Raw genomic sequence first — 25,039 nt, 5'->3', positions numbered from 1 at the left:
TACTCAAGTTCGTACTTCGGGATAAATTATTTAAGCTTTTACGCTATAGTTCGACCCCTGTCGGGCCCGTACTTATATATTTTGTAGATTTTGCGACAAAGATACCAGAACCACACAACGTTTGCTCTTCCTCCCGCTCGTCCTCTCAATATGTCAGTTCGCGCCGGCAGCGTGAGGATTGCTTGCAGGACACGATGTCGGGTCCCTGTGCCCGTTGCTGACCTGCCTGTCTTCTTATGCCCTGGGTTGATCGCCGCACCTCGAGCTCCACACCAACGACGACAGCTTCACTCAACCCCTGGTCATCGGGCTGTCCTTGCGACTTCCACCCCTTCAGAGCTACCAAAAAGAATAGAGTCTTCAAGCCAAGGCGCTTCAATCACTAAATTGCCTCTACAATGTCCGGGCTGTGGTGCTCTTACGCAGACCATCGACAGCGACGCCCCGGGCTACTATAACTTGAAAAGAAGATCTGTGAGCGCTTATCTGAAGGGGGAGCAACCGACTTCGAGAGAATCCGAAGAAGATGCTATAGTTGAGCAATCGCTCCGGGCAGCAGCAGAGAAGGATCCTAGCCTCTTGAGCCAGTTGGAACTTTTCACCTCCACACGTCGGCCCAGTAAGAAGAGCACGTCCCCTTTCCCCCATAGTTTGGATCTAGCTTGACTAACAACTCGCGCAGAGACTGTAAAAGCTCCCGGGGTCCCTTTTTGTGAGCGTTGCCATAATCTCAAGCACCATGACAAAGGCGTATCTATACACCACCCTTCTGTGCAATCTCTGGAAGATACAATTTTCGAATCTCCTCACAAGTACAATCATGTATACCATGTCATCGACGCTGCAGATTTCCCAATGTCTCTTGTTCAGGGAATACACAAGCTGCTAAACTTGACACCTCAAAGATCCCTGAACAGACGTTCGAAGACAGGGAGGTTCTATCATGGCAGGAAGACGGAAGTTAGCTTTATCATTACTCGTTCTGATCTTCTTGCACCTAAGAAGGAGCAAGTCGATTCAATGATGCCGTACCTACGCAGTGTCCTGCGTACTGCGTTAGGGAGAGCAGGGAATGATGTCCGACTTGGGAATGTTAGATGTGTCAGTGCCAAACGAGGATGGTGGATTCGAGAGCTGAAAGAGGATATCTGGAGGCGTGGTGGGGGTGGTTGGATGGTTGGAAAAGTCAATGTTGGAAAGAGTAGACTGTTTCATGAGGTCTTCCCAAAGGGCAGACGCGGAGACGTTGATTCCGGGAAGCCCCTCACACCTGCCACGGCTCTGAAGAAAGGAGAGACTGAACCAGAATCTACTAATATCGAGGAAAATGCCATCGCGGGCGCCAAAACAGACCTCGAAGGTCCAGCGGATGATAGCACCGCGCTCCCTGCGGAGGACAACATGGTGGCCGAATCATCGATGAGCGAAGATTTAGAGGCTCAAGAATCTGCTGCTGAAGCTCAGCTTCGTACGGTTGAACCTTTAGACACTACTTCCCTCCTTCCTCCTCTACCAGAAGAGACCGATTATCCCGAGATGCCCCTCGTATCCGCCCTCCCCGGCACCACCGCCTCCCCTATCCGCGTACCGTTTGGCAACGGGAAGGGAGAGCTGATCGATCTTCCAGGTCTCTCTCGTGGGGATATTGAACTCCACGTCCAACCTGAACATCGGCTTTCCCTCGTCATGCGCTCCCGTGTCCGCCCTGAACAGAAAGTTATTAAACCAGGGCAGTCTCTTCTCCTAGGTGGCTTCATCCGCATCACTCCTACGACTCCAGATGTTATCTTCCTAGCATATTCTTTTAATCCTCTGAAGACGCATGTGACGTCCCTTGAAAAAGCCATTGGGATACAGACTCAAACTCGGGAGTCGACGGTGGAGAACATCGCGTTGCCTGGCGTAGGTGAGAAGATTGCATCAGCAGGAACGTTCCACTTGAAGTGGGATGTCACGAAACAACGCACTGGCCCCATAACCGATCGTGCTGCTGTAGGTATCCAACCCGAGCGGCTTCCATATCGAGTCATGGGGGCCGATATCTTGATTGAAGGCGTTGGATGGGTAGAGCTCGTTGCACAGGTGAGGAAGCGACGTGGTGAACTTGCGCGCGCCTTTGAGGAAGGGAAAAAGGAAGAGAAAGACGAAGATAATTTCGAGTGGGAGGAGAAAGAGAAGAAAGAGGAAATTGACCCGGACTGGCCTACAGTGGAGGTCTTTTCACCGGAAGGGAAGTTCATTGCGACTCGGATGCCCATGAATGCTTGGTCATTCGTAGCGCAGAAGCCTTCTGAGAATAAATTGCACGGCAGGCCGAGAAGAGCTATGAAAGGGACGAAAAAGGCTGAGAAGAAAAGGGCACGGATGCAGGTCGCAGGTTCTGCGTAAAGTAATGTCAGATACCCATTGATCGTCTAAGCTGGCGAATGTTGTATTATCAACAATCTTTGTATTTGTAGTGGATCGTGATGATCTTCCCTCCAAAAGCTTCCTCTTCTAGTCGTGGAGGAGTAAGGTCTACTGGACGGCTTATTCTAACTGGATTTCAGATGGGATTGGCCTGCGTAGGTAGGTTTGTCTAGACTTGTCAAAATCCACTCTAAGATAATAGTCTTGTATAAATAAGTAGGTATAGCTACGTTCTTCATATCAAATCTAGTGCAAGATGTCAGGTTTTCTTTCCATTTGCGTGACAGCAATCGAGCTTTCCAGATCCAGGCTCAGCAAGGAGTCGAAGGGAGATTAGCTAATCTTCAAGGAGCATGGCGGTCCTGATGGCTTGCCCGGCGCTTTTCATCTCTTTTGGGAATCAGTTGGGAGGAGTTAGTCTGTCTGTTTGCTCAGGGTGGTTGGCATTATTGGCAGAGGAATGGGAGACTTGATCAGACCTGAGATATAAAGAAAGATAAGAGTGGATGACTGCCGAGGAGGGACGGGTACCACCTACCACCCCTTTACAAGGCCAACAGCTTTGAAAAGGGGGCCTACAAGTCCGGGATCATTGACAATCATTATTGGACTGTTTCTTCAATTCCCATGCTCTCACCGGCCTGGCCATAAAGAAAGAAAAGAAACAGTATTCCGGCACCTACAGTTGAATGACTCTCCAACAACGGGGCTGTGACAGGTGTTCCAAAAAAGTTGCTCATCTATCACAGGGGAGCAAATTCATTGGGCTGGGATTCACGAAAGAAGGTGACCATTAACCATTGGAAGAAGCTCGTTATGCTACCAGACAGTTTTGAAGTGTCAACTTCCCCCTTCGACCTATGCTTTCCCCCGGCGGTTTCTATCACTCGACCAGATGCGCTACTATCCAGCCCAACATTTCAAGAGTGTGTATGAGGTATTTCTGTCGGATGCACAAGCAAGCTGAACAAAATGCCAAATTAAGAAGCAGGGGCACCACCACGGCCACGTCCGAATCCACCACGGCTGTTTTGGTGTCAGTAAAACTTGAGCTGTAAGATGTTGTAGCATGGGAAACTCACAACTGAGGAGCGAACTCTCCAGATGGTGCACCCTCCTTGCCCTCTCCAGCATCACGTCTTCTGTAGCCTCCCTCACGATCTCTGTCACCGCCACGGCCACCGCGTCCACCGAAAGGCTTTCTCTCACGGTCATCACCACCCATCATTCCGCGAGGAGGAGCGTGGGATCGCTGTTGCTTGATGTGCGTAGCTGGGACAATCTCAGCGGGAAGGTGGAGCCATTCTCGGAGGTAGTCAAGACCCTCGGGGGTGAGGGTGTAGTAGTAGTATTGCCACGAGAATTGGGTCTTGACGTAGCCACGGGAGGTGAGAGATTGGCAGGCCTTGACAACGTAGAGGTTCTTGGTGTCAATGTCGTTGTGCTTTGGGAGGTTGTAGTCCTTCTTTGCGACGAGGACACCCTCACGGAAGAGGTACTCGTGGATCTTCTTTCGGTCGGCCTTGGGGATAAGCCTGCACAATGATCAGTACACAGGAACTACTCGGGCGCCCAACGCATAGACTGGAATCATCCTCACATCTTGGCGGTTTCGGCGGGGGTTGTCGTCGGTGTTGAAGAAGATCTTGTCGTTCGGCGTGAAGGAAGTTCGCGTTAATTCGAAATAATAATTAATTCTGTGTGGGAGGGGCTAAGAAGCGAATGCAGAAAATGCACTAGCACTAATCCATTATTAGCGCCACCACCAGCCACCAGCCACACACTGCCTTAGCCACTTCACTTCACTCCACTTCACTCCACGGATTACTGGCCTTCACCATCTGGATCTGATCAATCACTACTTCTATTGAACTGCGACCGCAAACTCAGTTCTCATCAAAGTCTCAAAGCCTCTATCGACGCAAACTCTCAACTGGCCGATCATGGCTTTATCCACTGTTAACGTTCTCCTGACCTCTTTCCCCGGTCTGAACCTTCCATCTACTCTCTCACTACCTCTTCCGTCCACTACCACGATCTCCCAACTCCAAGAACGGATTAACGATCGCCTCCCAATTCACAACAGTCGCCTTATCCTTACGACTATTTCGAATAAGCAGCTCCCGAGTCTCTCTGATGCTCCGATATCCGACCTACTCTCCGATGTTCGAGATGGCTTTCTCTCTCTCCGTCTCTCCCTCCCACTGTGCGGTGGTAAAGGAGGTTTCGGATCGCAACTGAGAGCAGCAGGAGGTCGGATGTCCTCCAAGCGAAAGCGCAACCAAGGCGACAGTAATGGATCAAGTCGGAACCTGGATGGGCGCAGACTCAGAACGGTGAACGAGGCGAAAGCCTTGGCTGAGTACTTGGCGATCAAGCCGGAGATGGCGAAGAAGGAGAAAGAAGAGCGGAAGAAACGGTGGGAGCAAGTCGTGGAACTTGCAGAGCGTAGAGAGGAGGAGATTAAGTCAGGCAGTAAAGGCAAGGTTGATGGAAAATGGGTTGAGGATAAGGAAGAGGCAAATGAAAGAACCAGGGAAGCTGTTCTTGCTGCTATCAAGGCCGGAAACTACAGGGACAACCTTCTAAGTACGTCACCAGGGACTGCGACCAGCTCTGGGAGTTCTGGTAGCGAAGACGAGGTGATGGGTGGGACAAGTTCGAAAGAGACGACACCGCCTTCAGAACCAGAGGCCAAGCCAAAGGCAAGGACTTTCTTTGGGTTCGACGAAGACGATGAGTTTATGAGCGATGATGACGAAGATTTGGAGGAAGAGGAAGAAGAGGAAGAAGAGGAAGAAGACGATGGAGAAAAGATGCAACAAGAGGATGTCGAAGTGGTTGAAAAGGAACCAACACCCCCTCCGGTGGCTACTAAGGGAAAAGGGAAGGCTACGGCAAAGGCCACAGCCAAAGGAAAGGGTAAAGTCAAGGCTAAATAATTACTATCTGTTTGATATACTTGACATCAAGCGCGGCGTTGGGGGTTTGGTCAGGGCTTCACAGCGACGATTTCCTCGGGATAAGGGCGGTCGGTCAGTACTTTGGAAAGCTATTGCAGTAACCAAAAAAATAATCTAGAGTTAAAATCAGTCTCTCAAGCCTGTCCGTATTTGCTTTCAATGGAGTGTCACTCAAGTCGGCCATAAGATGACCCCCCCTCCCCCCTCCCCCCCACCTTTGGGATAATCAGGAAGTACGTCTCAAGCAACATAGGCTGCTCCCTATCTTTGGTTCTTGTTATTTCCAGTAATTATTATCCCCGCCCGCAATCACTATCCCACTTTCTGCTCATCCTTCACGGAAAGCTTATCGGTGATGGATCCCACAATCCTCAGGAACGTCTGCCGGTTTAGGCCAGGTATAAAACATATCATCCAAAGCTTCAGACTCCATCACCCAGCTTATAGATCCTTCTCGATAACGGCACTGAGAAATATGAGGACCACCGAAATGACAGAGCAGCAGCTGGCTGCGGTGAAGATTGATCGGGATAGGCTATGGAGAGATCTGCACGAGACGTGTGAATGGGGAAAGGGGGAACGATGGGGAGAGTAAGTAATCAATGGATCTCTTCACCCGCTCTGATGATAATCACGGGGGTTTAAATTGACCTTGCAATACTTTTGAATTTAATTGCTTTCTCTTTTTATAATCATGGACATTCTCTGTCTAGGATCCCGATATGAGTATGCCTAGATGCATCAGGACGGTGAAGGCCTCAAATGAGGAAGCAAATATCAAGAGTCTATCATCCATGACGATGTCCTTTTACATTACAAAGTTATGTGTCTTACAAGATACTTCTACCGCGCTTCACTAGGCACAATGCCTATCAAAGAAAGCGTTCGCTGTATTCATGCTGTTAGCCTCATAAGATAGCTCAAAGAACTGGGTCTTTAGATGACTAGTACTAACATAGAATTAGGGGTACAACAGATATTGGGATGTCGCGATTGACTTTATCTGATGCGGACAAGCAAGTTCGTGACTGGTTCGTAAATACCACGGAGTCTTTGGGTTGTAAGGTCCAAATTGATGCTATGGGTATGGTAAATACTCGTCCGTATTTTCACGAGGATACTTATATCACCATAGGAAACATATTTGCTGTAAGGCCAGGAAAGAAAGCAGGACCCCCCACATTCGCAGGTTAGTATGCCATATTAGACAGAATAGGGGTGGAGCTAATTGTATGTTATAGGAAGCCACTTGGATACTCAGGTTAGACCTCAAATAACCTCATATGGATAGTAATTGACACAGCTCAGCCAACAGGTGGCCGATATGATGGTCAGCAATTCCCCCTTAGCCCTTCCAATAAAGCAAACTAATGCAATAACTTGCAGGAATTCTGGGAGTTCATGCCGGCATCGAGGTTCTGAAAACCCTCAATGACAATAAGATAGAAACCGAATACAGCACTGGGTAAGGATCCCTGAGTTTGAACCATATCCCACAGCCCCTGTTCTACAATACAAAAGAAGACTGACTCCCCAATCAACCAGTGTAATCAATTGGACAAACGAAGAAGGAGCCCGTTTCCCAATTTCTATGGTCGCCTCTGGCGTATGGGCAGGTGCCTACTCACTTGAAAAGGCCTATGGCCTCGTTGAAGTCGGTGGCGGGAAAGCCACACAGAAATCCGAGCTAGAAAGAATCGGATACCTTGGCTCGCTCGAGGCAAGTTACAAAGCAAATCCGATAGGAGCGCATTTCGAGCTTCATATTGAGCAAGGACCAATACTTGAAAACTCAGAGGGTAAGATTGGGGCCGTCGAAGGAGTACAGGCGTTCAAATGGTTTATAATCACCGTGAAAGGAAAAGACTGCCATACCGGGACCACAGACTTTCAGAACCGGTCTGACGCTATGCTCACGGCTGCAAAATTGATTTTGCATAGCCATAACAAGGCGGCGGAACTGGGTTGCTTGGCATCTACTGGCATCCTAACTCTGAAGCCAGGGTCTACAAACACGGTTCCTGGCTTTGTACAATTTTCACTTGATATCAGATCCAGAGAGGATCAAAAGCTCCTGGAGCTTGAGAACGTGTTGAAATCCGACTTCGCCCAAATAGCAGCTGAGAAGGAGGTCGGTGGGCTCAATACCTTAGGGACGAGAGGAAGAGGATGCACCGTGGAATGGCAGCTGGATACAGATTCACCGGCTACCAAGTTCCATGAGGATTGTGTGAAGTGCGTAGAGGCCAGTGCGAAAGCTATGCTTGGAACAGACGCCGGGGGTAAAGTTCAAAGAATGACATCTGGTGCTGGGCATGACAGGTATGAAAAGTACCTAGGGAAGCTCACTTGTGTTTTGACTGACATACAACCAGCGTCTATACAGCGAGACATGCTCCCACATCCATGTAAGTGGAATCGACTTCGTCCGGAGAATGATACTTACGTAGAATACTAGGATTTTTGTGCCATGCAGAGACGGAGTGAGCCACAACCCTTCTGAGGTCCGCCTTCCAATTTCCTTTATCCTCTTACTGTTGTCAAATTCCTTGCTAGTCACGGAAAATGTTTCAATACTTCTGCTCTTCTAAGATAAGAGACTTTGTTGCTGTCCCTGTTGCTGACTTTGTGGATAGTACTGTAGTCCCGAAGATTGCGGAAATGGAGCTCAGGTGTTGTTGGGTGCTATGCTGCGTTACGACCGCTTGAGAGCAGAGAAAGGAGCATAGGCAGGCTATCCGGGAGAAGGATATTGTGGCATGTAGACGTAACCCGCAAAGTAAAGCATGAATCGGATTTAAACAAAGGCCTCTATCAATTCGGATCAATGACTTGTATGGTACACAGCCTTTGTAAAACCGACTCCTGCCAACTATCAAGTATCGTTTCCCCCTTCGCAAACCTAGTCCTCTACTGATCGAGACGAGCGGGGAAAGTTCCAGCCTCTGAGGAGAATGGTAAGCAATTTTTCGGGCTAGAGGAAAGCCGGGAGATACTAACCACGCTGGTCATCCCATCGTTCGGTCCAGGAGCTTGGGCACAAGGATTTGTAGGCCAGGAAGAACTGTATAAACCCATCAGAACAGATTTCCCATCTCAATTGGTCGAGGCCGTCATACCTGGCGGCAAGGTGCGAAGTCCTCTCCCTTGGCTAGGATGCACTTGTGGTAGTCGACATAGTTTTGCCAGCAGTGCTTAGTTTGGTTCTGGTTCGGGAAGCGGGCATCGAAGCCTATGATATGAAGGTCAATTCAACGTACGGACTCGCAACCTGGTGGGGGGTTAGCATTTACCAGCTGCGCAAAAGTTAGCAATCAGGTCATTTCTACCGGGCCACTGGGAGAGCTCGGAACGTACCAGTCACGAACTTGAAGGGCTTGGTCTCGCGCTCGCCGTCAGACATCTTTGCGATTGGAATTGGAGGGCTTGGACAGAGAAAAGGTGAGAGTCTTTGAGAGAGAAGTCAATTGGTGAAGATGTGAGATAATCGAGGTGAGCTCCGGCGAGGTCGAGGAAGTTCGGTTATGACCCGTTGTAATCCTAGCGCCGAAAGCACACGCCTGTGGTAATGCTCGTTAAGGCACCGTCGCCTCCGAGGTGAGGCAAACGTCAACTCAGACCACCAAGCTGCTCACTCTTTACAACAAGAATACTCGAATTGCTTCCCAACGCAGTCACCATGCAGCCCACTACTGCTCTCAGAATGTTCCAGCCTACGAGGCGGATGATGCGCCCAATCCCCGTAAGTACCAGCTTTTCCAGAAACGCCACAATGAGAGTTGCTGACGTTATTTCTTTCACAGAAAGAGGAGCACAGCGGTACGTTTCCCACCTGCCCACGAGGAAGAGGAGCTGGATACGGGGGATTGGAACTTGGCTACGGCGGTGGAGGACAGTTGGGGCAATGCATTGCAGAAGCTGATTGATATTGCAGCTCACACCGTTTCTCAACGCCTCCGAACTCTCAAGAGGATTCCCCCCGAGTTGGTCCCTCTCGGTAGGTCGAGATGAGCCCTGTAACATGAATTGAAAATGCTGAGAAGTTTACAGGTGTCGTCGTCGGCATCGCTCTTTGCTTCGGGTGTTACTCCTTGGGCAAGAAGCTCGTCGTCGACAAGCAAATACGTCTGAGTCGCTCAAACAGAGAATAGATGCCAGACGTGGTGGCATAGCTCACTGGGTAGGAGCTTTGGATTGGGATTAGGGGGTTAGACTGATAGGTGCAGGTAATAGCGAAGGCCTCGGAGGATCTGTATAAAGCAAACCAGCCTTGTTCCATACCAACACACATTGTATTGACTGGATCTCTGGCAACCAAATGCATGTGATTCATATATTGACCGCCTTGAAACTCCTAGAGATTTTGCCTGCCACCTTAAACAAACGCCTTGATGAAACCCAGAACCTCGTTCAAAACACCACCTAGAACTATGCCCCAGATTGCCGCTCATGCCGGTTTTGGCCCAGCAACGTCTAATCCTTCCAGGCCTTGCATAGGGTCTTCAGGTCTATCTTCCACCCCTGATTTCGCTCTTTCTGCTGCCAGTCTATCCTCTTCACTGACAGCGTGTTCCGCTAACCAGCCCTCCTAAGATGCTTCGTCAGTGATACTCCAAGCAGGAGGAAATTGAGCTCGGAAAATACCTGCTCCCACAATGCCGTCTTGCTACCCAGACCCTCATTCACATTCTTCGGGGGCTTTGCAGCGTTGACTTTAATCACCTTTCCAAAGAGCTCAGACTGATCCATATTGTCGATAGCTTCCTTGACATCTTCTGGATCTTCAAACTCCACGTAACCATAACCTCGATGAAGTTCCGTTGAGTTTGGACTTTCTGGTTTACTGGGAACATTAGGACTATTCTCAGTATGGATTACTGGGTCTTGACTTACGGTAGAGAGACATCAGCGATTTCCCCGAAGGGTAAAAATGCAGCGTGAAGATGTTCAGCGGTGACCATGGGTGCTAGGCCACCAACGTAAACGGTTGCTTTCCAACGTGATTGATCCGTCATCCTTAAGAAAATCAAACTTAAATGATTGAAGTCACCAAACGCTCCTGTTCTTATAAAGGGGAGAAATTCGCGTCTAGAGTTGAGATCACGTGCTCAAAGGTAGGCGCAGCTGCTGAACCGATTAAGGTATGGGGAAATCTGTCCCCGACCTTGGACTTGGGACACGGTTTAAATAGTAAACATACAACTTTGATTCAATCAGAACGTCTCACGCTCATTCCTTCATTACAACTCGACGGCTTCTACTATTTCCCCAGCAAAATCGTTTCTGCCATTGCTGGAAGCCGAATTAAAACCCTCCCCCAGCAGGCAACGCACTGTAGGGACAACACATCAACAGGATGGTCCGTTTAAGGGAGATCCCACGGACCGCGGCTTTTGCCTGGTCTCCGGGATCAGATGCTCCTTTGATAGTAACTGGAACTAGAGCCGGGGCGGTCGACGCGGACTTCTCTGATGAGACCAAGCTGGAGCTTTGGGAATTGGGTCTGGACAACCCCGAGCAAGGCGTTGAGCTTCAACCCATTGCAAGCATCAGCACAGATTCAAGGTATGCGCGTCTGCTTTGGAACCTAAGGATATAGATTCTCACTATGCCTTTATCACAGATTTCATGACATTGCTTGGGCACCCGCGAACGAGGAACATCCAAGGGGTATAATTGCCGGCGCGTTGGAGAATGGATCGCTGGACTTGTGGGATGCTGAGAAGCTCATAAAAGGGGCTGAGGATGCCTTTATGTCACGAACAACGAAACACTCCGGCGCTATCAAGTCACTTCAGTTCAATCCTTTGAAACCACAAATCCTCGCAACTGCCGGTGCAAAGGGGGAGCTCTTCATTTACGACGTTAACGATATTTCAAACCCTTTTAGGTTGGGTACGGCCGCAGCGCGATCAGACGACCTTGAATGCTTGGCCTGGAATAGAATAGTTCCCCATATTCTGGCAACAGGGGGTAGTGGTGGATTTGTTACTGTATGGGATTTGAAGACCAAGAAGGCATCCCTCACTCTGAACAATAATCGGAAGGCCGTTGGGGCAATTGCTTGGGATCCGATCAATTCTACTAAGCTTTTGACCGCCACTCCCGACGATTCGAGCCCCGTCATCCTGCTGTGGGATCTCCGAAACTCCAATGCGCCAGAGCGTACTCTGCAAGGGCATGACCAGGGAATATTGTCACTCTCTTGGTGTCAACAGGATAGTGACCTACTGTTATCATGCGGGAAGGATAATAGGACACTGGTCTGGTCACCCCAGACGGGAGAATGTCTGGGCGAATTTCCTGAAGTTACAAACTGGACATTTCAAACGAGATTCAACCCCCATAACCCCGCCCTTTCTGCCACTGCATCATTTGATGGCAAGATTTGCATACAGACTCTGCAAAACACGAACCCTGCTGCCTCCAAAGTCCAAGTACAAGGCTCGGTTGATGGAGAAGATTTCTTCACCAAAGCTCAAACACAGCCACAGGAAGCATCTTTCTCTTTGAAAAAGGCCCCCAAGTGGTTCGAACGACCTTGTGGTGCCTCGTTTGGATTTGGGGGGAAATTGGTGAGCTTTGGCTTGGTGGCCAGCGCACCTGGAAAGCCCAGATCATCCAAAATTCAAATTTCTAACTTCTCAGTTGACTCTGGCCTGGGCTCTGCAACGGAGTCCTTTGAAAATGCCCTGGTCGCTGGAGATATCGGCAGCATCTGTGAATCGCACATTGCACAGGCAAAAACCGAGGAAGAAAAGGCAGACTGGAAAGTCATCGAGACCCTTATTGCAGACAATCCAAGGAAGCGTGTCACTGAATATCTTGGATTCTCGGAGGCAGAAGAGACAACGAATGGTGTTTCCGGCCTTGATTCAGAGGAGGAAAAGACAGAAAGTACCGCGGCAGAAACGAATGGGGAAGTTAAAGTAAAGAATAGTCGGTTATCTACCATCTTCGCAGATGGCGGGGAAGGAGAGGACTTCTTATCAAACCTTACAGCAACGAAAGGTGCCAAGACTGACAACCCATTCCACCTGTTCTCTGATGCGGATTCAGCCTCAGAGAAACAAATTACCAAGGCATTGATGCTAGGCCAATTCGAAAAAGCCATGACTATTTGCCTGAAAGAAGACCGAATTGCCGATGCTCTTATTATTGCGAATTGCGGGGGCAAGGAGTTGTTGGAGAAGGCCCAGTCCGAGTATCTCTCACGAACGGCGAAAGGACCTAATTACCTCCGTCTATTGAGCTCTGTGATTGGCAAAAACCTGTGGGATGTCGTATACAATGCAGACCTCTCAAACTGGAAAGAGGCAATGGCGACGTTGTGCACGTACGCCGATCCTGCTGAGTTCCCTGATTTGTGTGAGGCACTTGGGGATCGAATTATAGAGAACGGGTCTTTGAAAGACGCCTCCTTCTGTTATTTGGTTGGGTCAAAGCTTGAGAAAGTCATCACCATTTGGATTACAGAACTCAAGGAGAATGAAAAGGCTGGAATCGAAGATCTTAGCGGAGATTCAACATTCTCAGTTCACGCACGCTCACTGCAAAACTTCATCGAAAAAGTTACAGTATTCCGACAGGTCACGAAGTTCCAGGACACCGAGCGGAGCTTGACCTCCGGTTGGAAGCTTGCTCCTCTTTATGACAAGTACACCGAGTATGCAGACATTGTCGCAGCACACGGTCACCTGTCGATTGCTGAAAGATACCTCGACCTACTCCCCGACCATTATCCTGCAGCTGATGTTGCACGCAACAGAGTGAAGCTTGCATCGAGAAAGGTTGCACCAGGAGTTACACGTCAAGAACAAACAACCGGGCGAGTTGCATCGCGTGTTCAGCCCCTTGGTTACCAACCACCTGCTGCTGCTTCTCCTGCACGTCAACCTCCAAACCAGTTCATGCCAGCTGCACCTACGCCTGCTTCGAATCCTTACGCCCCACCAACCAATGCATATACACCCCAACAAGCCTACCAACCCCCACAGCCGCAAACGGGCTACGGGGCTTATGGGGCAGGTCCAGGTTATGGCGGTGCCACATCCGGCTACGGGGCTCCTCCTCCATCATTTGGGGCACCTCCTAGAAATACGACACCCTCAGTACCTCCTCCATCGAAAGCAAAAGATATGTCTAATTGGAATGACACCCCGATGGTGACTAAGCCTCCGACTGCACGAAGAAGTACCCCCGTCGCCCCAGTGACCTCTCCTTTCCCCAACCAAAACAACTTGTCGATGCCTCCACCAGCACCGCCGTTTGGTGGACCTAGAGCGACACCCACTCCTCCACCTCCTCCAAAAGGACCAGCTCCTCCTCGAATGACTTCGCCATTAGCCGGCGGCCCCCCTCAATCCTTCCAGCAATCAGGTAGACCTCCATCATCCGCGGCTAATACCTACAGTCCACCAGTCACATCGCCAACTCAGCAGTTTGGCCATGTCGCACCACCTCCAACAATTCCTCGAGGTCCGTCGCCGTATAACGCTCCTCCAGCTGGCCCGCCACCGTCCAACAGATACGCTCCTGCACCTGCATCGCAACAGTACTCGCAGCCGCCTCAGCAGCCGCAAGGGCCACCTCCACCAGCTAATCCATACGCGCCGCCTACAAGCGCCCCTCACAGCCAGTATGCGCCCCAGCCGTCATACGAGCCCAGCCAGGGCCAACCCGCCCCTTTCCAGAATCAAGGACCTCCTCCACCTCCTCAAGGTCCGCCCCAGGGTTCTCGACCACCAAGCGGCCCGCCCCCTAAAGCCGCAGCAGCCGCCCCTCCACCAAAGCCCAGACATCCGGCCGGTGATCGATCTCACATCCCGCCTTCAGCACAAAGAATGGTGGAAATCTTCAGCAATGATATGCAGCGAGTCGCATCGAAAGCGCCCGCTTCCTTTGCCGCTCAGGTCAAGGACACTCAAAAGCGACTCAACATTCTGTTTGACCACTTGAACAACGAGGAGCTCGTGAAGCCAGACACCATCCAGAGGCTCAGCGAGCTTGCGGACGCATTGCAGTCGAAGAACTACGACGTTGCGTCCCGGTTGCAGGTGGATATCCAGCGCGAGAGGACCGATGAGTGTGGCAACTGGATGGTAAGTTCGGCGGCATCTACTCTCTGCGTACCACACTAACAGTTCTGCAGGTTGGCGTGAAGCGGTTAGTGAGCATGAGCAAAGTTACGCCTTGATTGGAAAGAGAAGAATGATGGGTGCAAGGAAATGGTGTCAAGACATGAGGTTTCGTAATGTAAAAACAAGAGAGAATGGAACACAACAATGGAACACAACAATGGAACAACACAGGGGGTTGGTAGAATTGAGGATGGCCTTGGCTCCTCTTTCTCCGCGTGCCGATCACATCTGTGTGTGCAGCCCGTCTCCCTGGGGGATATATAATATCTTAGGTCAGCATGTAGCACGTGATTCCTACCCTTCTTACCTAGATGGGCAAGGTACTTCCGATCATCGGCGGCGTATCGTTGGCCGGATTTGATCTTTTTTTTGCTCTTTAGCCTCTTTGGCTTTGCCCCCCTCGCTTGACGCCCTGCTCCGGGTTAGCCCCGCCGTGTGTGCGCCATGCCCCTCCTTGAGCAAGCGAATCCGGTGGCCGGCATTATTGTGCAGAGTGCAGAAATCCCCACAGTCGATAGACGCAGAGTCATAGGCCCAGCTGGACTTCTCCCTCCCCTCCCCTCCAAAATTCTCTCTCTCCACACATCTCACTCACATCTACATCTACATATCTTCCCTCCCTCCCCTCCACACCTCAACCCATCAACCCCATCAACCAGTCGTCCTCATCTGCTTCTTGCTTTATCTCAACTTTTCCCGTCTCAACCCTCAATCCACCATCGATTGGAACCCCCCCCAACCGTCTCCCCAATATGTGCCCGTCCTGCGAACCCGAGGCCGTCGCCAACGGCAACGGCCATGTCAACGGCACCTCCAATGGCACCTCCAATGGCAAGGCCAACGGAGCTGATGGTACTGAACCTCAATCTGCCCTCTCTCCTCGTGCATCGATATCACTAACTCGATTGCAGCCCACCCTGGATTCACCGGTCTCGAGACCAAGTTAAACCCCCACCACCGCTCAAACCCATACCAGCCCGTCGGCGACTTCTTGAGCAACGTCTCGAATTTCAAGATCATTGAGAGCACTCTGCGAGAGGGCGAACAGTTCGCCAATGCTTTCTTTGACACCGCCAAGAAGATCGAGATCGCCAAGGCTCTGGATGATTTCGGTGTTGACTATGTGAGTCAGAGACGGGACGATTGCTCGGGCATCGGTGCTGACTGAGAATGTACAGATCGAGTTGACTTCCCCAGCTGCATCCGAGCAATCAAGGGCTGATTGCGAGGCCATCTGCAAGTTGGGTTTGAAGGCAAAGGTGGGTGCCCCCATCCTTCACCGCCTAATCTTTCAAACGTTGCTGACATGAGTAGATTCTCACACACATCCGATGCCACATGGACGATGCAAGAATTGCAGTCCAGACCGGTGTTGACGGAGTGTAAGTCGAACCTCAGCACCGATACTGCTTTTACTAAATTTCTTTCCTCAAGTGATGTCGTTATTGGCACTTCTTCATACCTCATGGAGCACTCCCATGGCAAGGACATGGCCTACATCACAAACACCGCAATCGAAGTTATCAACTACGTCAAGTCACACGGCATCGAAATCCGATTCTCCAGCGAAGACTCCTTCCGATCAAACCTGGTCGATCTCCTCTCAATCTACTCTACAGTTGATAAGATTGGTGTCAACCGAGTCGGCATTGCTGACACTGTTGGCTGCGCAACCCCCCGACAAGTCTACGACTTGATCCGAACCCTCCGTGGTGTTGTCAGCTGTGACATTGAGACCCATTTCCACAACGACACCGGATGTGCGATTGCAAATGCTTACTGTGCATTGGAGGCTGGTGCGACCCACATCGATACCTCAGTGCTGGGTATTGGTGAGCGAAATGGTATCACCCCCCTTGGTGGTCTCATGGCACGTATGATTGTTGCCGACCGAGACTATGTCATGAGCAAGTACAAGCTTGAGAAGCTCAAGGATATTGAGGATCTTGTTGCTCAAGCTGTGGAAGTCAACATACCGTTTAACAATTACATCACTGGCTTCTGTGCCTTCACACATAAGAGCGGCATTCATTCGAAGGCTATTCTCAATAACCCATCAACGTACGAGATCATCAATCCGGCGGATTTTGGCATGACAAGATACATCCACTTTGCATGTATGTTTTGATATCTTTCCGATGCTCTGTCATGATTAATAGAAGTGCTAATATGGGATTTAGCACGTATTACTGGATGGAATGCCATCAAGTCAAGAGCTATTCAGCTTGGTATGGATATGACAGATGAACAGTACAAAGAGTGCACTGCCAAGATCAAGCAGCTTGCTGATATCAGACCTGTAAGTCTATGTAGAGTTGACATATCTAGATGATCACAGAAGCTAATGTGCTCTCCCTCAGATCAACATTGATGATACTGATTCTATTATCCGAGCTTTCCATCGTAGTCGCGTGCTTGGAAAGGATATTTCGGACACACTACTGGCCCCATTGAATTCCACTCCAGATGTAGCTGTTTAGTCGGATGCCATTCATTTTCTTCTGCCTCTTCTTGATTTGCTACATGCAGATAGCTTGCTGTAAATAGAAAAGTTTCGCTTGAAATTCTGCGCGTACTGTACCTTAAAGGGGGGCGCAGGGCCATTATGACAGTCCTATGGCAGTCTCTCTAGATTGATCATACCTTGATCATACCTTGATCATACCTTGATCATCATTTGACAATCATAAAAATTTATTGTCTATATAAAAGCTTAGCGTTCTATTTAAACTATTTTATTTAGAATGACTATCCTGTGACTATCCTAGACTATCCCCGAGTGTTGACCATCCTCGCTAAATTGACTATCCTTTTAAACAGACTGTCCTTATAGTAATTGACTGTCTTATTTAAAAGGATCATTCCTTATTTAAATATAATCAACTATAAGGAACGGTCTAATCACGTGTACTATAGGCGTTCCTTCCTTTATAGAATACCTTCCTTTTTGACATCTTTATTATGCTTACTTTTAAGTTTTTAGAGTTCTTACGTACTCGGTAGCCCTCCTATTCTATAATAATCAACACTTAGATTTTAAAAGCATTAAAATCAATCGATTTAGCTAAAGTTTACGCGTAGGGGTGTATACCAGGTATAGAGGGGGCTACTATAGAGGGGGGGGCAGAGAGGGCGCGGGCAGTTGACTGTAAGCTCGGTCGGCCTCGGTCGGCTATAGGTTATTTTTGCTTACTAATCACTAGTATCCGTGGCCATCCTGTGACCATCCCAGGACCGTCCCCGAAGAAAGACTATCCTTGCTTAATAACTGTCCTATTAGAAATCTTGTCTATATGCAAATAGACAAGATCTCTAATATGACTGTTAATTCGATATTAACTGTTATAATTAAGTCCTGTCAATTCTGTTTTGAGCATACTATTAGAGGATTATACTAGACTAGGATGGATCAATTGATAGTGCTCTAAGAAGCTCAGAAAGTAGGGATAGTCACACATTTGGCTGGTCAATTGACCGTCCCAGGACTGTCATAATGGCCCTGCGCCCCCCTTTAAGGTACTTGGGCAAGGGACACAAAAATGAGGATGCTAAAATGAAATTCATCCACATATAAGTAATTATTGATTACTTAAACAGGCAGGCTTATTTGTCTACATACTACTCTGTAATTGTTACTAGGTGTTAGATTTAGGCCACAGGCAAAGCATTAGTCTGTGAAGCACAAACATATAGTTACTTCTGTAATACAAACACATATTTTGTTCTATGAACTGTACTATCTTCTGTGATACAAACATGTATTCTGTTCTATGAATCATAGATGTAGTTTGCTCTGTGAATTGTAGTGCGTTCTGCTGCGATTCACTAATGTAGTTTTTGTCTTGTGAATCGTGGTGTGTTGTTACAAACAAATGTATTGACTGTGAATCACAGATACTGCCTTGTCTGCTTAATGTACAGTCACCACGCAAAAGTTCTCGGCTAAATCACGTAAAGCGCGATTTTTCGCGTTTTACCCTTCTACCCTTCTACACATACAACACAAATATGCTACTACAACGTACTCCCCTAGGTTCGATATTAGGGAACTCGTACCGTAGGCCTGATCTTAGTCCTTATTAAAGAAGACAGATCTGTAGTATAAGTAGATTAGGTTCGAAAGTCCCTAACATCACGAGGTAGCTTAATATCCTTATTTCGACTATCAAATCAACTCTACAACTCGACGGATTATAGGTCAAAGGGGCCTTATAGCCTCGTACTAGCCGTCCTTCCTTAATAACAGCTGTTAAAGAACGTCGAATACTTTGTTACGTCTATCTAAACCTAAAAGACACTTACTATAAAGTCATTAACGCTTACTCTCTGTCTTATTTAAAGGATACGATCAAACGGCTACTCGAGAAGTATAGGATACACAATTAGAAGGCTAAACGCCGTCCCTTTCTTATACTAAAAATAGCGGCTACTCGGCTTACCTAGTGTAAAAAACACGAAGTCTAGACGAACAAGGAGTAGGGAATAGTAGTTTAGAGTAACGAGTATTCTATAGAGCGGGGGTAGGGTAATCGAGACGAATAGTGCTTTTGTACGCCGGCTTAGAAATAGTAACGCTCGATAGTCTAAACATACGGTACGAAGAAGAATATAAAGGTTATAGTCTAGGCTTGCTTTTAGGATACTAGGAGATCAAACCTCTATATTATAGATCGCGATTTCGAGGCTACAAAACATAGGTATTCGGTAGAGTCTTATTTAGAGGTTCTAGAGGTAGAGGTAGCCCCTATCTTTTAAACCCTTAAGCTAGGATACGAATTCATGTAAGATAACGCTCTAATACATACGGCACGTAAGGTACAAGAGTGGTTTACGGACTATAAGATCCTTATGTTAACAGATTAGCCTCCTTATTCGCCTAATCTAAACCTGATCGAACACGTCTAGTAGTAGCTTAAAGTCCGGGTCTATAAGATATTTCCGGACGTCGTAGTAGACAAAATAGAGTCAGAATATACTAGATAGCGTCTCGAAAGCTGTTTATAGGCTGCCTAGGATACTCTAGATTAGAGTCTGTTTAACGCGCTACTCGGGAGTATAAGGAGTAGGATCTAGGCCTGTATCGCGGCTAACGGGTAGTACACTAAATATTAGACTTAATTCTAGCCGACCTGTTGATTTTTTAAGGGCAGAAAATAGCCCTGTTTCTTATGTTAAATTGTCTGTATTTGTATTGGAATTACTATGTAAACTAGGACAGTTATGTATTAATTAATATAGGGGGTACTGCTAAGGTACGGGGTCCCGGTTAAAATAGACGAGAACTTTTGCGTTAGAACTGTATAAGCAGGCGATATCTTGATTCTTGAACAGTCTTCAAACACTCTATCAACCACGAAAGATACCAACCGCAATACTTTATCTTTTCTGAGTCTTCTTCTTTCTTCTTTCTTCATATCGAGGGCCTCTATAGAACACCAAGCTCAGAGCTGCTGAGTTTCCAGCGACTCGTATTCAAGTAAGTACAAGCCTCTCTCCTCATACTCCCCATACTCCCCATAAGGTGATGTATGGAATTCTGCCGAGGCGGTATCCACGCCAAGGCCATCCTCAACAACCCATCCACATACGAAATCATCAACCCTGCTGATTTCGGAATGTCCCGATACGTCCACTTCGCATCTCGTTTGACTGGATGGAATGCTATCAAGTCAAGAGCTGCACAGTTGAACATCGAGATGACCGATGAACAATACAAGGAATGTACTGCCAAGATCAAGTCCCTGGCCGACATTCGCCCAATTGCTGTTGATGATGCCGACTCCATCATCCGTGCTTTCCACCGCAGCATCAAGTCGGGACAGGATGTCGATCTTCTGCCCAACATGACTGACGAGGAAAGGGCATTGTTTGCCAAGAAGGAGAAGGAGAGTGCGATACCCGAGAAGAGACAGCCGGATGCAGCTGTCGATGCCCCCGTGGCCAAGAAGCTCAGAAACGGTGTCGCAGCATAAGGGAATAAAACGATATGGATAGTTTCATATCTTCCATCGCATCAAAGTTTGGTAGTATCTAGGGGGTTTTCATTTGGCATTTCTGGCTACCAAAAGTCTAAAAGGGGATTCTACAAAGATCTGTGGTCGATTTGACCGGACACTGCTAGACGTGTGCATAATTTTTTTCAGTTCGCGCATGGCGTTTACTTGACGAAAGCGAAATCATAGCTTGTACATATTGATGATTTTGAGGTCAGCATGCAAGATCAAAATCATTAGTCAAAAATCATGAATTGATTTCGGAGTCCCAAACACTCTGCTCAATCACGTCTGTGTGTATAGGCATTTGAAATCTCTGCTCAATCACGTCTGTCTGTAGGCATTTGTGATGACTTGGCACATATAAGAACTGCACCAGAGGCTTTAGACAACAATCTTCTTGCCCTCATTGTAAGCGGCTGGCAGTTCTTGCCTCACTTGTAAGTGCCTATTGTAGTTGAAAACAACTACCCCATATGTCTTCTTGAAAGAGAGAGTTATATACCACAAGTTCTCTTAGAAAGTCTGTATCTATCCCATCAAACCATCATAGTCACCCAGAAAGAAAGAAAGAAAGAAACCCGATAATCCAGGTCCCTTCTCGGTTGGTTTCTAGAGTTGGTAAGGATAGTCTCTGGGCGCCATATCTGTGGATATGATATGATATGAGATCTGCTGTTTTTGAGATTGATTCTGGGTTATGCGTTATGGGGAATGGATGGATGGATGGATGGATGGATGGATGTTGATTTAAGGTAAGGTATATCCTGAGGCTGTGTGTGCTAGGTATTGATGAAAGGCGCGCGAAAGAAAGGATGGGTTTAAGATGGGAACTGGTAACATATTCCAATTCGGTCTACTTCCGGGTGTTTGAGGTCTCACAGCACAAAGTACACAATGTCACATATTGGAATAGCAAAGGGGTGGGTAGTAGTGGACGATTATATTATCTTTATGTAGCCGGCGAGGAGGGGAATCAATCAAGTACCTCTCCACCAGGCACAAACGCCCAATACAAAAACCAAAGCCATAGCATCAGCGCTTATAGTGGTCCAAATCCTCGAGTACCTCATCACCAGTGCCACATAGCCCTTATACGGCTCCGGCAAGAACCCCGCAACCATGCCTAGCATACCATTCGATTGCACCCGCCCCTTCTCCACGAAGAACCTGCTCGTCTGCAGCAGCACCTCCGCCGTAGCGAACACCCAGAAGAAATGCACCGACGCGGGCGTCACCCCCGAACGGCCAGTCCCATCTTCAGATATGTACGCCGCCGCCAGCCCAGACGATGATTCCCTGTCGGCCCGCGACCCCGTGAACTGCGTCGTGAACGCGATGTACAGCCCGAACCCCAGAGCAAATACCGCGTGGATGATGCGCCATAGGTAGGCGTACGGATCCGCTGCTGTTGCCGTCGTCGTCGTCGTCGGGCCGGCCGCGTTCGGCATCCCAGCGAACGCAGGCATGCCGTCCGCACCCCCGCCAGCCGCCCCGCCCAGCATCTGCTGCAGCATCTTCATCATAGGGTCCTCGGCTCCTGCTCCTGCTCCTGCTGCCGCCATGCCCGGGCCGGCAAAGGGGTTGGATGCCGGGGTTGGCGTGGACGCTGGGTCAAAACCGAGCATCATCTGGCGGAGCTGTTGGTCGTTGAGCTGTTGCTGCTGCGGCGGCGCGGGAGCGGGAGCGGCATTGTTGCGGGACCGCGCGGTCTTGCTGGGCTCGTAGTAGTGTTGGGAGATGTCTACCTCTTCGGGGTCGGCGTGCGCGGTGGAGGCTGTGGGCTGTGGTGGTGGATCTGAGGAGATGTCAGTCCGGGGCGCCTTGTACGCAGAGCGGTCGTAGCCTGGGATGGAATGGGATACCTCGTTGGATTCCACCACCTAGACCGGTGATCTTGTTCAGGCGGGCAGAGCCTCCGGCGCGAATCTTGGCTTCGCGGCGTTCCTTGCGGATTCTTGCCTGCTCGGCTGCACTTGAGGGGGGAGTGCTGGGGCCGGAGGATGGAGGTGGGGTTGGTGTCGATGTCTCTGCCATTGCGAGAAGAGGTGCTCGAGACCTCGTGGGTTCGACTTCTCACTTGCTTTGCGAGGAGAGTTGTGGCGTTGTTGCCCTTGAAAAGAGGTGAAGATACATAACTGTCCTTCTGCCAGGCTGAGAACTGAGAAACAAGAAGCGAGTTGAACGCGAACCCGAACGCGGCGCACGGGCCATCCGAATGAGGCTGAACACTTTAATGTGTAAATCAGTTACAAAAGGGACAAAAGGGAACAACAATATAAAGTTATAAAGTTATAAAGTTATAAATACACAGTACAGCCACAACCGCACTGTTTGTTCGTCACTCCAACATGCAGCGATCGACAGGCAAGGCCCTGTCGTTCCAGACCTGAAATGTTTTCTTGTTGTCCTGGCCCTGGGCCTATTCCAACCACAGTCAACGCCAGCCATCAGAGTGTTAAGCGCTGTGCCCAAGGGTCCTAGGTAGTCTCCCTAGTACCTGGGTCCTTGTCCAATCGTCAAGGAGCCAAGTCAAGTTACTTGCCGTCTCTTCAGATCTCTGCCCTCTTTTGACAACCATGGGGCAAGAAGCTCTTCTCCGAGTTGACAGTCGACGTGGTTCCGCAGATTGCGGGGAGGCAGTGTGATGATCTCCCTTCTTTCTCTCTTATTATTTCCCGTCTTACATTTCTCACATACGCCGGGGACGTCTGTACGTACAAGTTGGCAGTCGAATTGCCAGCAGAATCCCCGTCCCGTCTGACCGTCAAGCGGCCGGTCACGAGACGACCAATTGTTTCCCGCAAAGGCTGCTGACTAACCCATCTCAGCCCCGTTATACGTTAATACGAACCCCAGCTCCAACGCCGCGTATGGCCATCGCCATGTTTTGCACCGATTCCCCGTCCAACTGCTTCTCCAACACGCAATACCAACAAAATGCTGCGCCGCTTCTCCGTGAGCATCTATGGAGAATATATAAGTTAAGTTGATTTCCTCATCATCGTAAGCCTGCCCCTTTTTTGTCATTATCGTCCGTTTCTTCTCAAGTCTATCTACCTTTCGCTTCCGCCCCTGAATCCCCAGCTTCTTCTCTGTTCTTCTCACCATGTCCAACCTCACTCATAATAATGGCAATGGCACTGGCTATGGCAATGCTACTCTGCTTGAGAATCCCGAGCTCTGTACCCTGCAAACTTGCGACTTGTCCATGGCAAGCTTCCTGTACATTCCAACACTCGCTGGGAATGCCTTGTACACTGCCATCTTCGGTGTTTTCTTAGTCGGACAACTCTACTTGGGCATCAAGCATAAGATCTGGGGTTATATGACGGCTATGATTCTGGGACTGGTACTTATCCAAAAGCCGTATTATCTGCGCTCGCCGCTCTTTACTAACCCATCTCAATAGCTTCTTGAGATCATTGGCTACATTGGTCGGATCTTACTTCACAGCTCTCCATTCGACAACAACGACTTCCTCATGTACCTCGTCACACTTACTATCGCCCCGGCGCTGTTGAGTGCTGCCATCTACCTCTGCCTCGCCAGAATCGTGATCGTCTATGGCACACACCTTTCGCGTCTCTCGCCCCGCACGTACACATTTGTCTTCTGCACATGCGACTTGATTAGTCTCGTCCTCCAGGCAGTGGGAGGTGCCATTGCCTCGACCGCGAACACCCACTCGGATTCAGATCTTGGCAAGAACATCATGTTGGCGGGTCTGGCCTTCCAGGTCTTCTCCCTGCTTCTGTTCTGCGTCCTGGGGAGCGAGTTCGCGTACAGAGTCTGGACGCATAGAGGAACATGGAACCCACGGTACGTGAGTCTTGTCGAGACACGCCTCTTCAAAAGCTTCCTCGTCGGACTCGTCATCGCCACCGTCACCATCTTGGCGCGATGCATCTACCGATGCATCGAGCTCTCGGGCGGTTTCAACGGCACGCTTTTTGTCAATGACGAGGCAGTGTTCATGGTCATGGAAGGCCTCATGATCATCATCGCTTGTTTCTGCTTGACTTTCTTGCACCCGGCCGTTTGCTTCCAGGGAGTGTGGCACCAGGCGACTTTCTCGTTCCGCAAGTCGAAAGCGGCGCGGGATATCAAGCTGGAGAGTATGCCGTACGATGAAGAATCACAGATGTCCAGAGACAGGTTCCTTTCCTCGCAAGAAAATCAGTACAGTGGTCGTTGAGGCGTTGAGGCGTTGGATGATGATGGCAATTGACCTTAATAGAGGGAGTTGGTTGTGGGATACCCTGGTGCTTATAGATAGCGATGGTTTCTTTCGTGCTTTTGATTTGTGGTCATATGCGAGTATATCCTCCTCGAGTATATGTGGAGGGATGTCTTTTATTTATAAAAAGAAATATTGAAATGCCGTCCTCTCAAATGAAAATCTTTCCTTTGTGCCGGCAATGGACGTAAATTAATATCATCATCATCAATGCCCACCCAAGAAGGTAGATGTCTCTTGGACTTTATACATTGAAGTAGGCGTCCTAAGAACTTCAATTAACCCGGAATTTCG

General features: G+C 49.0%; 11 protein-coding genes across 11 annotated transcripts; 7 read left to right on the top strand and 4 right to left on the bottom strand.

Annotated features, from left to right (window-relative positions):
* Positions 1 to 150: 150 nt before the first annotated feature.
* On the top strand, positions 151 to 2,388 carry M430DRAFT_23503 (hypothetical protein; the record flags this gene model as incomplete). The annotated part of the gene is made up of 2 exons (XM_024864917.1): positions 151 to 619; positions 683 to 2,388. The coding sequence occupies 2 exons, from the start codon at positions 151 to 153 to the stop codon at positions 2,386 to 2,388; spliced, it is 2,175 nt and encodes a 724-aa protein (XP_024716540.1).
* A 946-nt stretch (positions 2,389 to 3,334) lies between these two features.
* Positions 3,335 to 4,250, bottom strand: M430DRAFT_46146 (hypothetical protein; the record flags this gene model as incomplete). The annotated part of the gene is made up of 3 exons (XM_024867824.1): positions 3,335 to 3,435; positions 3,492 to 3,944; positions 4,216 to 4,250. The coding sequence occupies 3 exons, from the start codon at positions 4,248 to 4,250 to the stop codon at positions 3,390 to 3,392; spliced, it is 534 nt and encodes a 177-aa protein (XP_024716539.1). The 3' UTR covers positions 3,335 to 3,389.
* Positions 4,251 to 4,352: 102 nt separating this feature from the next.
* On the top strand, positions 4,353 to 5,351 carry M430DRAFT_111053 (hypothetical protein; the record flags this gene model as incomplete). The annotated part of the gene is made up of 1 exon (XM_024861408.1): positions 4,353 to 5,351. One exon carries the CDS (start codon positions 4,353 to 4,355, stop codon positions 5,349 to 5,351), a length of 999 nt encoding a protein of 332 aa, XP_024716538.1.
* Positions 5,352 to 5,667: 316 nt separating this feature from the next.
* Positions 5,668 to 8,195, top strand: M430DRAFT_37845 (hypothetical protein). The gene is made up of 10 exons (XM_024867192.1): positions 5,668 to 5,963; positions 6,338 to 6,456; positions 6,508 to 6,561; positions 6,614 to 6,633; positions 6,681 to 6,702; positions 6,759 to 6,837; positions 6,918 to 7,694; positions 7,748 to 7,780; positions 7,831 to 7,876; positions 8,009 to 8,195. Exons 1-10 carry the CDS (start codon positions 5,863 to 5,865, stop codon positions 8,099 to 8,101), a joined length of 1,344 nt encoding a protein of 447 aa, XP_024716537.1. The 5' UTR covers positions 5,668 to 5,862; the 3' UTR covers positions 8,102 to 8,195.
* Positions 8,196 to 8,261: 66 nt separating this feature from the next.
* M430DRAFT_70449 (hypothetical protein) lies at positions 8,262 to 8,841 on the bottom strand. Its single transcript, XM_024869493.1, has 4 exons — positions 8,730 to 8,841; positions 8,492 to 8,604; positions 8,373 to 8,436; positions 8,262 to 8,317 (listed from the first exon to the last, which is right to left on the bottom strand). The coding sequence occupies exons 1-4, from the start codon at positions 8,773 to 8,775 to the stop codon at positions 8,283 to 8,285; spliced, it is 258 nt and encodes an 85-aa protein (XP_024716536.1). The 5' UTR covers positions 8,776 to 8,841; the 3' UTR covers positions 8,262 to 8,282.
* Positions 8,842 to 9,023: 182 nt separating this feature from the next.
* M430DRAFT_46142 (hypothetical protein) lies at positions 9,024 to 9,523 on the top strand (the record flags this gene model as incomplete). Its single annotated transcript, XM_024867823.1, has 3 exons — positions 9,024 to 9,114; positions 9,180 to 9,369; positions 9,423 to 9,523. The coding sequence occupies exons 1-3, from the start codon at positions 9,052 to 9,054 to the stop codon at positions 9,521 to 9,523; spliced, it is 354 nt and encodes a 117-aa protein (XP_024716535.1). The 5' UTR covers positions 9,024 to 9,051.
* A 78-nt stretch (positions 9,524 to 9,601) lies between these two features.
* On the bottom strand, positions 9,602 to 10,420 carry M430DRAFT_148757 (hypothetical protein). Its single transcript, XM_024863140.1, has 3 exons — positions 10,266 to 10,420; positions 10,017 to 10,215; positions 9,602 to 9,960 (listed from the first exon to the last, which is right to left on the bottom strand). The coding sequence occupies exons 1-3, from the start codon at positions 10,385 to 10,387 to the stop codon at positions 9,820 to 9,822; spliced, it is 462 nt and encodes a 153-aa protein (XP_024716534.1). The 5' UTR covers positions 10,388 to 10,420; the 3' UTR covers positions 9,602 to 9,819.
* A 308-nt stretch (positions 10,421 to 10,728) lies between these two features.
* M430DRAFT_110984 (hypothetical protein) lies at positions 10,729 to 14,568 on the top strand (the record flags this gene model as incomplete). The annotated part of the gene is made up of 3 exons (XM_024861403.1): positions 10,729 to 10,937; positions 10,996 to 14,473; positions 14,524 to 14,568. 3 exons carry the CDS (start codon positions 10,729 to 10,731, stop codon positions 14,566 to 14,568), a joined length of 3,732 nt encoding a protein of 1,243 aa, XP_024716533.1.
* A 696-nt stretch (positions 14,569 to 15,264) lies between these two features.
* Positions 15,265 to 20,487, top strand: M430DRAFT_148752 (hypothetical protein; the record flags this gene model as incomplete). The annotated part of the gene is made up of 7 exons (XM_024863139.1): positions 15,265 to 15,364; positions 15,424 to 15,635; positions 15,691 to 15,771; positions 15,827 to 15,894; positions 15,947 to 16,629; positions 16,693 to 16,740; positions 20,189 to 20,487. The coding sequence occupies 7 exons, from the start codon at positions 15,265 to 15,267 to the stop codon at positions 20,482 to 20,484; spliced, it is 1,488 nt and encodes a 495-aa protein (XP_024716532.1).
* A 998-nt stretch (positions 20,488 to 21,485) lies between these two features.
* M430DRAFT_54593 (hypothetical protein) lies at positions 21,486 to 22,542 on the bottom strand (the record flags this gene model as incomplete). Its single annotated transcript, XM_024868482.1, has 2 exons — positions 21,486 to 22,303; positions 22,371 to 22,542. The coding sequence occupies 2 exons, from the start codon at positions 22,540 to 22,542 to the stop codon at positions 21,486 to 21,488; spliced, it is 990 nt and encodes a 329-aa protein (XP_024716531.1).
* A 1,072-nt stretch (positions 22,543 to 23,614) lies between these two features.
* Positions 23,615 to 24,703, top strand: M430DRAFT_111080 (hypothetical protein; the record flags this gene model as incomplete). Its single annotated transcript, XM_024861410.1, has 2 exons — positions 23,615 to 23,857; positions 23,918 to 24,703. 2 exons carry the CDS (start codon positions 23,615 to 23,617, stop codon positions 24,701 to 24,703), a joined length of 1,029 nt encoding a protein of 342 aa, XP_024716530.1.
* Positions 24,704 to 25,039: the final 336 nt, after the last annotated feature.

Source organism: Amorphotheca resinae (assembly GCF_003019875.1).
Source record: "Amorphotheca resinae ATCC 22711 unplaced genomic scaffold M430scaffold_15, whole genome shotgun sequence".
In the NCBI taxonomy this organism is placed as follows: domain Eukaryota; kingdom Fungi; phylum Ascomycota; class Leotiomycetes; order Helotiales; family Amorphothecaceae; genus Amorphotheca; species Amorphotheca resinae.
Note: the sequence above shows the minus strand (reverse complement) of the source record. Positions and strands in the feature narration are given on the sequence as shown.